General features: G+C 39.9%; 1 protein-coding gene across 1 annotated transcript in view; it reads left to right on the forward strand.

Moving 5' to 3' along the window:
* The window catches only part of dacha (dachshund a), a 127,304-nt gene that overhangs the window by 90,233 nt on the left and 23,474 nt on the right, over positions 1 to 13,597 (forward strand). The window contains exon 7 of the mRNA XM_053649373.1: positions 12,883 to 13,028. Coding sequence (XP_053505348.1) covers positions 12,883 to 13,028 — 146 coding nt within the window. The remainder of the gene's footprint in view (positions 1 to 12,882; positions 13,029 to 13,597) is intronic.

The raw sequence follows: 13,597 nt of genomic DNA on the forward strand, positions 1-13,597 counted from the left end.
CCGCCTGGATGTACTGGGGAGGGGAATCGAAGTAATGGACAGGGAGGACTGGCCATTCCACCTCTATTATACATGGCTGGACCGAATAGAAGCAACAGCTTCGCTTCAGGTTCCGGTCGACGTGGTGGAGCTCCAGCCCGAGGTTAACATGGCAACCTCTGGGCTCCCGTCTGAGGTCAACATGGCGGCCTCAGTGCTCCAGCTTGAGACCTACGGGGAGGTCTCAGCTGTGGAGCTCCAGCCTGAGGTTAACATGGCAACCTCTGGGCTCCCGTCTGAGGTCAACATGGCGGCCACAGAGCTCCAGCTTGAGACCTACGGGGAGGTCTCAGCTGTGGAGCTCCAGCCCGAGGTTAACATGGCAACCTCTGGGCTCCGGCCAGAGACCTACGGGGAGGTCTCATCTGCCGAGGAAGCTGTCCCGCTGTCCAGCCCAGCCGAGGAAGCGGTCCTGCTACCCTGCCCAGCCGAGGAAGCTGTCCTGCTGTCCAGCCCCGCAGAGGATGTCTCTCTGCCTTCCTGCACTGCTGAGTATGCCATTCGTGGAGTAGTCAAACAGGAGGACAGTATTCCGTTCACCTGCCCCACAGAGTACAGTGCTCTGTTTACCTGCGCTGAGGAGGACGTCTCTCTGCTTTCCTGCTTCACAGAGGAAGTCAACCAGCCTTCTAGTCCCGCTGGGGAAGCCGCCCAGCCTGCTAGTCCCACTGGGGACGCCGCCCAACCTTCCAGTCCAGGTCCAGTCCCTCCAAGTTCCAGTCCAGGTCCAGTCCCTCCAAGTTCCAGCCCCGCTGGGGACTCGGCCCAGCGTTCCGGCCCAGCGTTCCAGCCCCGTCGTGGGCAGCGCCCAGCGTTCCAGCCCCGTCGTGGCAGCGAGTGTCAGCTTTCACCGCGGCCCCGGACCCCCATTGTAGGGGGGTTTTTTGGCGCTCCAGGAGGAGCGCCTTTGAAGGGGGGGTTCTGTTACGCCACCGCCGGCAAATGGCACTGCGGCGCGGTTGCTATGCGGCTCACGTGACTCTTTGTTTTCATTCGCTTCCTGCCCGAGTTCTAGTTGAGTATTCATGCCATGCCATAGTTGAGTATTCATGCCATGCCATAGTTGAGTGTTCATGTCATGCCATAGTTGAGTATTCATGCCATGCCATAGTTAAGTGTTCATGCCATGCCTAAGTTAGATGAGTGTTTCCTACCATAGTTTAAGGAGTGTTTATGTCTTAGTTTACAGAATGTTCATGTCTTAGTTTAAGGAGGGTTCATGTCTTGGATTAAAGAACGTTCCTGTCTTAGTTTAAGGCGTGTTCAGGCCTTAGTTCAATTAGTGTTTCTGTTCCATGTCCTCTGCTTAAGTATCAAATAAAGACTTCCCTCCTGCGCTTATTTCCTGTCCAAGTCTCGTTGCGTAACATGAACATTTGTGCTGGACATTTCTGCTGGACATTTCTGCTGAATATGTCTTTGTTTGTTTTTTTTCCCCCCAAATATTTTATTGAGAAGAAAAACAAACCGACTAACACACAGCAACAATCATTCAGTTTTTTCTTTTTATACTAACAATGGAAAACAAAATTAAAAAGTACAAACACTGAAAACAAACCCGCCCCGGCTCATCATGCCTAACCAATAACTATCGCTGGTTATATAGATATTGTAAAACTCAACAACAGGCACAAAAATTTAAGTGGGAAATGTCTGTAATTCCATAAAATATGATTTATCAATAAAGGGTTGCCATTTATAAAAAAAAAAAACTTATCAGTACAACCCTTCATCGAATACCCTATTTTCTCGAGTTTAAAGAAAATTCACGTCCTTTAGCCACTGGGAGATAGATGGATATTTAGCAGACTTCCAGTGCAACAGTAGGGAACGTCTTGCTATAAGGGATGTGAAAGCGATAACATCCTTTGGTATCGAGCTCACTATAACTGAGGCATCAGGAATCCCAAATACAGCAATTAATGGGCAAGGTTTTAAATCTACCCTGAGAATAGTGGACATGATGGTAAAAAAAAACCAGACCAAAAACCATGGAGATCAGGGCAGAAGAAAAACATATGGCCAAGATGACAAGGAGAGCCATGGCATTTATCACACTTGTCCTCTACGTCCGGATATATTACAGAAAGTCTCGACTTGGATAGATGGACTCTGTGTAAAACTTTGAAATGGATAAGTCCAAGACGAGCACAAGAAGTGGTAAACTGTACCCTCTCTATAGCATGTTCCCAACACTCCTCACTTATCGGTACTCCTAACTCCATTTCCCACGCATTCCTAATTTTGGTGCTCGCCTCACTACCTAGCGCCAAATTAAAATCATAAATCCTAGAAATCATTCCTCTCTGATATGGATTGTTTGAAAACAAGCTTTCCCAAGCCTGTTCAGGAGGCGCAGAGGGGAAATCAGGAAAACAACAATTTGAAAATAACACCATCGGCATACAGATTTCTAATTTGTTTAATGCCCTTGTCATACCACACTGAAAATGTGGAGTCCAAACACGATGGAGGAAATAGATGGTTGTTGTCTAAAGGACCCAAAGAGGATGCACCTACAAATTTAAAGCGCCGTCTAAATTGATACCAAGTCTTAAGTGTGTTGAGGACAACTTGATTATCAGTATATAGGGAGAGTTTTGTAGGTAGAGAGGAATAAAGTAAAGCAGGTAAAGAGGATTCCCTACAAGAAGATAGTTCCAATTTACACCAAGAAGATCCAGGAGATTTAACCCAGTAGCAAAGTTTATGGATGTGCGCAGCCCAGTAATAGAATTGAAAATTGGGTAATGCAAGTCCTCCACTAAATCTACATCCCTGCAATAAAGATTTACGAACCCTTGGTGGCTTCCCACCCCAAATAAAAGTACTAATTATCTTATCCAATGAATCAAAGAATAATTTTGGCAGAAAAAGAGGAACTTGCTGGAACAAGAAAAGAAACTCTAATATATTCATTTTGACATTGATCCTGCCAATTAGAGAAAGGGGGAGGTTACCCCAACTCTGAATGTTGGATTTAACCTTTGAGATAAGGGGAGTGAAATTAGCTGATAAAAGATTAGATAAAGAACGTGTCACGTTGAGACCTAGGTATTTAAACCCTGACTGACTAAATCAAAAATGTAGATCTGACTGTTGGAGAGAAAATGCTGCAGTATTGATGGGAAAACAGTCGTTTTTGTCCAAATTTAATTTATAACCAGAGACAACACCGAAGGTCTCCAGAACACCCAAGACAGCAGGCATAGAGACAATAGGATCGGTTACATACAATAACAAATCATCAGCATATAGCGACAATTTGTATTCTACACCGTATCGAACTATTCCTTTAAACAAGATCTTAATGCGATTGACAGAGGCTCGATAGCGACAGCAAAAAGCAGAGGTGTAAAGGACAGCCTTGGCGACACCCATGTCCGAGAGCAAAATAATCTGAATAAATATTGTTTGTCTGAACCCTGGCTTTAGGGGATGAGTAAAGGAGGCTAATCCAAGAAATAAACTTATCCCCAAATCCAAACTTCTTCAAGACTGCAAACAAATACTCCCACTCAACCCTATCAAATGCTTTTTCAACATCTAAAGAAATCACAATCTCAGGAAGCTCAGCCGAATGCTTTGAATAAATTATATTAAAGAATGTACAGGTATTGAAAAACAATTGACGTCCCTTAATAAAACCGTTCTGCTCTTCAGATATAATATAAGGGAGTACATTCTCTAAACGAGATGCCATTACTTTCGCCAACACCTTTACATCTGCATTAAGCAGAGACAGCGGTCTATAAGAACCACAGGAGGTTGGATCCTTACCCTCCTTAAGAAGGAGAGCTATCGTGGCTTGTGTCAGCGTTGGAGGCAAAGACCCACATTCCAAGGATTTGTTGAACATAGCCAAAAGCAATGGAGCTAATTTTTCAATAAACATTTAAAAAAATTCAATTGGAAACCTGTCCGGGCCAGGAGCTTTGTTAGATTGCATAGTTTTAACTGAATTTAAAATTTCTTCAAGAGAGAGTGGGGAGTCCAGTTGCATGGCAGTATTCAAATCAATAACAGGGTTACAAAGGTTTTGAAGACATGCATTCACTTTAGTATTGTCTGTAGGAAATTCGGATTTATAAAGCGAAGAGTAAAACGATGTAAAAAGTAGCATTAATTTCCATGGGATCTGTAGTGACAATATTATAAGTGTTTTTAACACTAGGTATGAATCGGGAAGTGGCCTGTCGCCGTAGCTGATGTGCCAGTAAACGACTCAGCTTGTCGCCATGTTCATAGTATGAACCACGAGTACGTAACAACAAGCATTCCGCCTCTTTAGTCGAAATAAGCTTAAATTCTGCCTGTAAGTCGAGACGCTGTTTAAGAAGTTCTGGAGAGGGGTTCAATGCATATCTCTGATCGAGGTTAATGATCGCAGATGTAAGTTCATTAACCCTAGCAGTGTGCTTTTTATTACAGAGAGTGGAGTAAGAAATAATCTGCCCTCTGATATAGGATTTAAGTGTCTCCCATAACAATGAATAAGAGGTGGAGTCATTCTGATTGAAGAAAAGAAAGTCATCAATAGAAGTGGAAATGAACTCACAGAATTCACTGTCTGCCAAAAGAAGAGAATTAAATCTCCAAGGCAGTGGGCTATGTTTATAAATAGAAAGATGAATATCTAATTGTAGATCAGAAATTACAATACCCAGATAGTCAGAAAAAACTACACAAGAATCAAGAGTGCTGTCTATAAAAAAAATAATCAATCCTCTTATAGGAATGATGCACCTGGGAGAAGAAAGAAAACTTTTAAGAGAGGGGTTACGGGATCTCCAGGGATCAACGAAACCGTTCTGACACATAAAATCGGAAAATGTTTTAGACATAGCAGATTGATTCAGAGAACGGGGATTAGACCGATCTAAGTTTGGGTCAAAAACACAGTTTAAATCTTCCCTGAAAATCACCAGGTGAGAATTTAAGAAAGGGAGATTGCTCAACAATCTATTAGCAAATTCCACGTCATCAAAGTTTGGAGCGTATACATTTACCAACAACACCTGTCTTTGAATTAGAGTACCAGCAACTATAATATATCTACCGTTCACATCAGCAATAGCGTTAGTGGAGGAAAACTGTGACCTTTTGCCAATTAAAATAGCGACCTCTCTTGCCTTCGAATTAAAGTTCGAGTGGAAGACTTGACTCACCCAAGGGCAGTGTAACCTATGATGATCTTTAATACATAGGTGAGTCTCCTGTAAAAATACTATATTGGAGTTTAAACGTTTCAAATGTGTAAAAACCTTAAATCTCTTGACAGGATTACCCATACCTCTGACGTTCCAACTAATAAATCTTAAAGGCGTGCCTGTCCCAGCTATGCTGGGATCCATATTACTACTAACCATTTAAATAAAGTAAACCATAGGGATATAAATAGCCAATTAGAGCCGAAATGGGACCTCCTCCCTCAAACAATATTTCTTAATGAAGTATTTTAAACATTTCCTTGAATTGTTATTACACCAAGGTTCTTAATTGGTCTTAAATTACTTAACTGTAATAATAATAATCATAATTACATATGTATAATCTCATAAATAAAGAACATTTGTGAGAATGAGTAGATATACTCACTGACACATTCATACAGGTTGTGAACAAGAAACATGCATATGATTAGTAACTGTGTATGGATGGTATACATAATATAATGTTTGTAAAATTCCACAGACAAAAAAATCAACTTACATGTTGATTACATGTACCCACAGTGTGTCTGAACACTTCAACACATCATAACTGATTGCCATCACCTGTGATGAATGTTAATGCCAGGTCTGAACACATCCTTAGACTAAACAGCTTGACCTGTTTTCACTAAGCAAGCAACATTCACCTAGCAAGCAGCATTAAAATACTAATAACATGAAGCATGCCATATTTTCCACTATTATGCTGAATTTGTCTGTCCCATGGGTTACCTGAATCATCCTGACACAGTCCCACTGTGCACAGGTTAAGGAGCTGAAGAGTGTTGACCCAGTATTCCTCTTATTTAATATTCTGCATACTACTACACTCTAAGCTTAATTGGCAGAGAGGAACACTCATTAGGCCTTATTTTCATCTCTGCATAGTCATTATTGGTGTGGCAATTGGGCAAGTTCTTTTCCATTTGTTTACTTATTCATTTATTTATGGGCATATTTGTTCATTTAATTTACACTTTCTTGCATGTCCCATATTAGTCATGGAGCTCGCTGGTTTGTTGTGTTTGTTCTGCGCTTATGAGTCACTGTTCCTTATAAAGACTTGTGGCTTTATGCAAGTTTGATCATTTTCTAGTTTATATTGTGCTAGACTACTTTCACTTTTATTTTTATTCAGTCAAGCATATTAATGTAAAATAGAATTTTAATGCTTCACTATGTGGACTGAACTTTCATTAGACTCCAGAGCCTAAAATATATAAATTCTATATTGGATGTAGTTTGTATTTTAAGAAGAAGTCTCCCACATATTTATTGCAGAGTTGTGTGATGTGTTGGGGATATTGAGATAAAACATTACTATAAAATTTTATGTACACAAGCCATGACTTTCAGCATCTTAAATATTTAATTTATTCTGAATTTGTTCAGATAGAAAAAGTATTTTTATTGTTATAAGATTTGGACATAGGATATGACAGCACAGATTAAAAACAACTGGACAATGATCAGAAATAGCAGTATCACATATTTTTTGCCACAGGTTTGCCACAGAAAAATAAATGATAGCACTAAATCAAGAATATGACCCTTCTGATGTGTATGTCCAGAAACGGATTGGACTAGGTCAAAAGACATAAAGACATAAAAACTCTTTTACCAGAGGTTTCGACTGGCAACAGACATGTATATTAAAATCACCTAGAAGTCTATCAGCATGTGGCACCGGAGAGGCCATAAATCATAATACTCTTGAGGGAAATACTTGTTAAATTTATGTGGTCTGTAAACTAGCGCACATAGCAAGGAGGTAGGAAGATCAACCTTGAAAAGTTGTACCTCAAAGCTTAAAAATTCTTCAACAGGCAAAAGTTTACAACTGAAACAGTTCTTAAAAATTGTTGCAATTCCACCTCCACGACCTACCATTCTTGGAGAATTAAAAAATGAACAGTCTAGGGGAGTAAGTTCCTTCAGGGCAGTATAATCACCAGGGCTGAACCAGGTCTCCATCACAAATAGAAAATCCAGAGCATAAATGGTGAAGAAGTCATTTAAAATAAATGATTTGTTGGGCAAAGACCTAGTATTTATTAAAGCAAATTTAATAGGGAGATCTGTAATCCTCGCTGGGTCTGACGTGGTGTGTATTTGTGAATAATACAGCGATATAAGCTTGCTGAAATTAACTCCACTGTTTCCAGCGCTTGTTCTAGCATGAGAATGGCAAAAAGGAGACCAGATGGCAAATATTTGATCATCAACAAAGGGATCAGGGAAACTGGAAGTACAAAGTTTGCCTCGCGAGCTGTGATGAACGTAGCGTGGGTGACGAGCAGTTTCCAACGTGACACAGGTTTTGTAACCTCCGGCTGGAAGGCACAATGATGAATTCCAATGATAAAGCTCTGCTGATGAGTACCGATAAATCATAAGATAATTGTGAAGAACAGCATAACAGCTATAGTTGACATGCCATGCATAGTGAAAAGAAAACTGTCCAAGTACAGAAAAAACAATCGTGAGCAGCGCATCTCTCTGCCCTGTCTACACAACCAAGTTGAAAATACGTTAGCCTGAATGCCTCAGGACCACCCAGAAAACCACTGGGTAGGAAAAGAGCAAACTGGTAAAGAATGCCCCAGACCTTTAAAACCCAAAGGAGAGTAGCAAGCAATAAACCAAATAGAAAGTGGAGACTAACCCACGGGTCTATATGCGACAAACTGGTTGTAACGAGAGTACCAAAAGCTTGCGGTAGGCCAGTGAACGACAGGAGAAAAGCTTACAAAAAATAAAAAGTCCATATGAAGCATGAACTATAGCCCAGGGTGTAGATTCACAATGTCAACAGTATAATCCAGAAAGACAAACAAATATCAACAGCAAAACACCTTAGAGCAGCAGCAGACAAACACGCCATTGTTCACTGAAACAGGTGTGAGTTGTGCCACTTTGGTCTACAACAGGAATGTTTGGGCCAAATTTGTGTAAAATGCACTTAGCCTAGTGGCCCATGTATACAACAAGTCATTAAAAGACATGTGAACATATCTCTTCCCTGTGGGTCCAAAGATCAAATTGCTGGCACTTTTATGGCGCATCTTGTATACTGTAGATGCAGCATGCTCTTCATTTATATTCCAGTGATCCTGTCTCCCAGGCCTCTGTGTAATTTAGTCTGTGGCCAGGCCTTGCACACAGCAGTTAAAATATAATAAATGCTAACCTCCCCCTTGCTCACATCCCTTTCCCAGCCACATTTTGTTGTACTTTTTATTCCCATGCTTTCATATAATTTTTTCAAGGGGCCAGTGGTAAGCAGGGATTTACCTAGGTATGTTTCCTTTTTTTCAAGAGGGAAATGCCAAGTCTTTAATGGACTTGGTACTCCTGGGACTCCCAGTCCTCATTTTTTTGGGATTTGAGCCCTAGTGATTATTTGAAGAAGGAGATTAAGAGGTGAACAGATATGAGTCATAGTTCAGCAAGACACCTTAATTGTACTTGAGTTTAATGCTTGACTCTTCTGTATTTAGGCAAAGCCTGAGCACTGTTTTTGAACCTAATGGGTTAATCCGAGCTTAGTGAATGTGATGCCCCGGTAGGCTTCTTAGCAAAAAAGAGCAGTGTGTGTGTGTGTGTGTGTTCCTGCAGCTTGCCAGTCCTTGGTGTGCCTCCTAACTATAAATACCACACAGACATTTGGATTCCCTTCCTTTAGGAGTCCACTGGTACATATTGTCAACTGCAGCCATGTTGTTGGGAATAAATATGGTAAATATTGAGTTAATAATAATATAATAATAATAATAAACTTTATTTTTATATAGCACCTTTAAAGCAGCTTCTCAAGACACTTTACACAATAAGAAAATATCAAGAAAATAAAAAACACATAAAAACACAAAACATGCAAAAACAAAAAACAGACTTGAATACAAAATGGAGTTGGCAGAATAAATGACATTCTCTCTCTCTCTCTCTCTCTCTCTCTCACTCACTACCTGACTATGCCTCCTATCAAGAGGATTAGGGCTCCATCAGAGAATGCTTGCCAGCTACCTGTTTACTCTTCTTTGACCACATTCACTTTACTTTAGGTTATATATTTGGGTTTCACGTTAAACAAAATACATTCATATGAGCACAGTTCCTCATGTCTCTGGTCAGATCAGGCACAGTTTGGGGCTGTTGATCAATACTTTGAGTCAGAGATTCTTGAAGTTGAAACGCCTATTGCAAAACACATTTTAAAAATAGACAAGCATAGAGGAGCATATTCTAACCTGAGACTAGTGATTCTTCTCTTTTCATGGATGGAAAGAATAAATATTTATGTGCCTCTTAGTTTTCGTAGTTCTAGTTTGACATGGCAATTAATGCACAACAATTTATGGGCCTCACATAAAGATCTTAAATAATTAGCCATTGCCCAAGTTTTAACATTTATTTTGGCAATTAGGATGATTACTAGAGTGCCTTGATCTGGATATGTAAATTGCTATGTAAACAAACCTGTGTGTGTATGTGTGTGTGTGTGGTTGTGCACCTGACGAAAACAATGCAGCAAAATTAGGCAGGCTTAATTATTCCCTAATTGGAGCCCTTTGAATATTCAGGAGATGCCCTTTAAACACATGTACAAAATAAAAAACAACAAATAGACTATGTAAGGGCAACAAAACCATCATCAGTTCAGAGTAACTATGGCCCTCATAGTCACTGGTACTCCCCAGCATCTTCTCCTCCATACGGAACCCAGGGAAGATCCACTTCTCGGAAGTGTTTTCCTAAAGGACAGAGTCTTTAGAGAGATACAGATAAGAAAAGTGGTGGAGTAAGTAAACATATTGTATCCTCAATCGTCCTGAAATCTTCAACTACAACCCCATTTGAAACATTGCGCTTCTCTTACTAGATTTTTAAAATCTAAAAAACAGACTGCAATAAATGTTACAGCCACACAGAATTGTTTGGTAAAATTTCCATGGCCAATGTATCATTTGGTGATAAAGATCAATAACTAACATTTTGGCTTTTATGATTTACATTTTTTTAAAATAATTAAAAAACATCAAATTATCACTTTTTTTTTTTTACTAAATAAAATCTGATGACCACAACATTCCTTTCATTGAGAATAGAAGGAAAGACTTTTGTCTTTATTTTTAGGAGTAGTGCAAATGAAAGTGCTTGACCAATGAATAATTAACACAATACATATGGTGGGCTAAAAAAAAAAAGCACTTCCCCTTGTTTTGTTGTTTGATTTATTTATTTGTTTGCATACTTTGTACTCTTGGCTTGGGGTGTTTTGTCTCTGTGTGTGTTTTAGTGGAATCAGTGTTTTAGTTGAAACATTACTTAAAAAGATTTCAGTAAAAACACCTGCATTTAATCTACAGTAGAGGTGTTATGCTGGAGGCCAGGAGCACAAACAAAAAATTATGCTGCATTGTATGAGTCAAAAGTGAACCCACAGAAACATTCTTTATATATCTCTATCTTTATGCAGACTTAGTCTGAGAACATGGGTACTTTATAAATGTCACAGGCTGAGGACTCTTCCTGCACATTGTTGGACGGAATAAAATAAATTGAAGTGTGCGCTATCAATTGCTGCAGCAAGATAAATCTGTCATTTAAATGGGACTTGCAATTAGGTGTGCAGGAGGCCAGGGCTTTAAGAGTATACCACTATTAACCTCATTTCTGCTAACCCAGCCTTGGGATTTGTATTTCTTTCACAACAAAGGCTGATGAATCAGTGTTAATTAAGGTTAAATAGAACAACAAATTGCATAATAGAGGGACATGGAAGGTGATATTATGACATTTAACCCCATCATTAATACTGACATTTTCTAGACTTCTTTAATAAGGGTTAGAATACACAGCTGAACATCAGATGAAGATACATACAAGTGCACACTTGTGATCTTTAAATATTATTATGGTTGTACTCATCACTTCGCAATCTCACTATTCACCTCACACATTTAGCTTTTCTCACCCAATCCCTCTCCCGCTTATTCTTTCCATCCTGCCCCACTCTTTCAATCACCCTCTGCGTCACACTCTCTCCACATGAGCTTGATCTGCTGGTCACCACTTTCAGGCTACAGCAAAAACTCAATCACACAACTTTAAAGCATTAGGAGAAGAGGGATACGAATTTTTCCCTCTACTCTTCTTCCTCTCCTCTGTTTCTACTTTAATGCCCTTTTACTATAGTGAAAGAAAGGGGGAAATTTATAGTTGTAGGGACAGGTGGGAAGATGAACAATGGGCCAAATGAAGAGCAGGGTTCTGGCAGGGGGGGCGCACGGTGGCTTAGTGGTTAGCACGTTCGCTCCAGGGTTCGGGGTTTGATTCCCGCCGGGGCCATGTGTGTGTGGAGTTTGCATGTTCTCCCCGTGCTGCGGGGGTTTCCTCCGGGTACTCAGGTTTCCTCCCCCAGTCCAAAGACATGCATGGTAGGTTGATTGGCGTGTCTAAAATGTCCGTAGTGTATGAATGGGTGTTTGAGTGTGCATGTGATTGTGCCCTGCGATGGACTGGCACCCTGTCCAGGGTGTACCCCGCCTTGTGCCCGATGCTCCCTGGGATTGGCTCCAGGTTCCCCCGCGACCCTGAAGAAGGAGTAAGCAGTAGAAGATGGATGGATGGATGGATGGTTCTGGCAGGGAAATCAATATGACCTGTGATACACTGCCATCACAATTCTCTCGCCTCCTGTCCTATTTGTCTTATCCGAGAAGGTGCACAGACCCCAGACAGATTAGCCCAAGTGAATCATGACTCCTCCATCTCCATTACCTGCTTTCTTTAAATTTTTGTGCTTTAATTCTCTGCTTTAACCCCTCTTCTCTGTCTCTACCATAGGGCTGGTGGAGGGGCTGGGGAAAATATTGTATTGTATAGGGAGAGTGTGTGTTATAGTAAAAGATTAGTAAAAGACTGTCCTATTGAGGTTTGCATACATGGGCACACATTCACTCTGAAAATACACACTGCTTTGTTCAATGGTTTATCTTTCCTACTACTGATTGATGTTTTCACACATTGCAGCAACCATGGAAAGAAATCACGCTGATCTCAATTGATTTATCGTCTTTCAGTGTTCTTTCCTTTTTAATAACAAATACTAAGAGTGTGTGCACAACTGTAAGTGGGTGTGAATAATATAAGACTGTACATGCTGGAGACTAAAATCATTATGAAATGCACACTAAATTTTACAGAATTTAAATGTTGTTACAGGTGTTACAGAATAAAACAAAAATGATCATAACCAAGAAATATACTATAAACAAATGACCATAAATTAAATAAACAGGTTTAAATATACTGTAAGCAAAGATTGTTTCCATAGTGAAGTAATTTGCATGTTATGGTCACATTTTTAGATTTTTTTTATAGATGGAATTCACCATTATAGATGAGTTTCAGTCAAACGGGTTTAGCATAACTTTTTCCACACATTTTCCATGTACAAATGAGATAGATATATTTTATTGATCCAGAGGGAACTTTAAAATATATAGACTTCTTGTCTGTGGCAATTACTCATATTCTCAGATGTATAAGATTTATGTTGAAAATCAGTTACATATTTAACCTTTTAACTCCTTAAACCACTTCTGTGTTTGTGTGTTTCTCTCAGATGAAGCTCAGATAACCTTGCCCCTATTGAAGTCAGGTTTTGAGAAGCTTCCTCTTGCTGCTCAGACTCTTTCTCCAGGCTTTCCTTCTCCGTTCCTCTTCACTGAAGGCCTCTCTTCTGTTGAGACATTGCTCACCAACATCCAGGTATGTTTGTCTATGTGATGATTCATACCTGTGCAGTAGCTGTAGTACTGTTATCTTTACTGTGGTGTGTGTGTGTATACTGTATATTCTACGTAATTGTCCATATACTTTTTAACATAGTGTTAGGTGCAGCGGTCCACAACCATAACAATTTTTATAAGATCAATACAACTACACATACAGTACTTTTTAATAAATGAATAACAAAACATAAAATAGTTTTTGCTTTACACTGAAGTATTCTTTGGGACAATGGGATGATAGATCAGAATTTGCCATCAGAGGGGACTGTGTGTGTGTGTTTGTGTGCATGCACGCACTCACTCACACAGACACACACACACACACACACACACACACACACATAAAACCATACCGATCAGCCATAAAATTAAAACCACTGACAGGTGAAGTGATTACTCATTACAAACTGATTACTCATTACAGTGGGACCTTTGAAGGGGTTGGATATATTAGGCAGCAAGAGAACAGTCAGTTCTTGAAGTTGATGTGTTGGAAGCAGGAAAAATGGTCAAGCGTAAGGATCTGAGCAACTTTGACAAGGGCCA

The sequence above is a fragment of the Ictalurus furcatus genome, chromosome 18, assembly GCF_023375685.1.
Source record: "Ictalurus furcatus strain D&B chromosome 18, Billie_1.0, whole genome shotgun sequence".
NCBI lineage: Eukaryota > Metazoa > Chordata > Actinopteri > Siluriformes > Ictaluridae > Ictalurus > Ictalurus furcatus.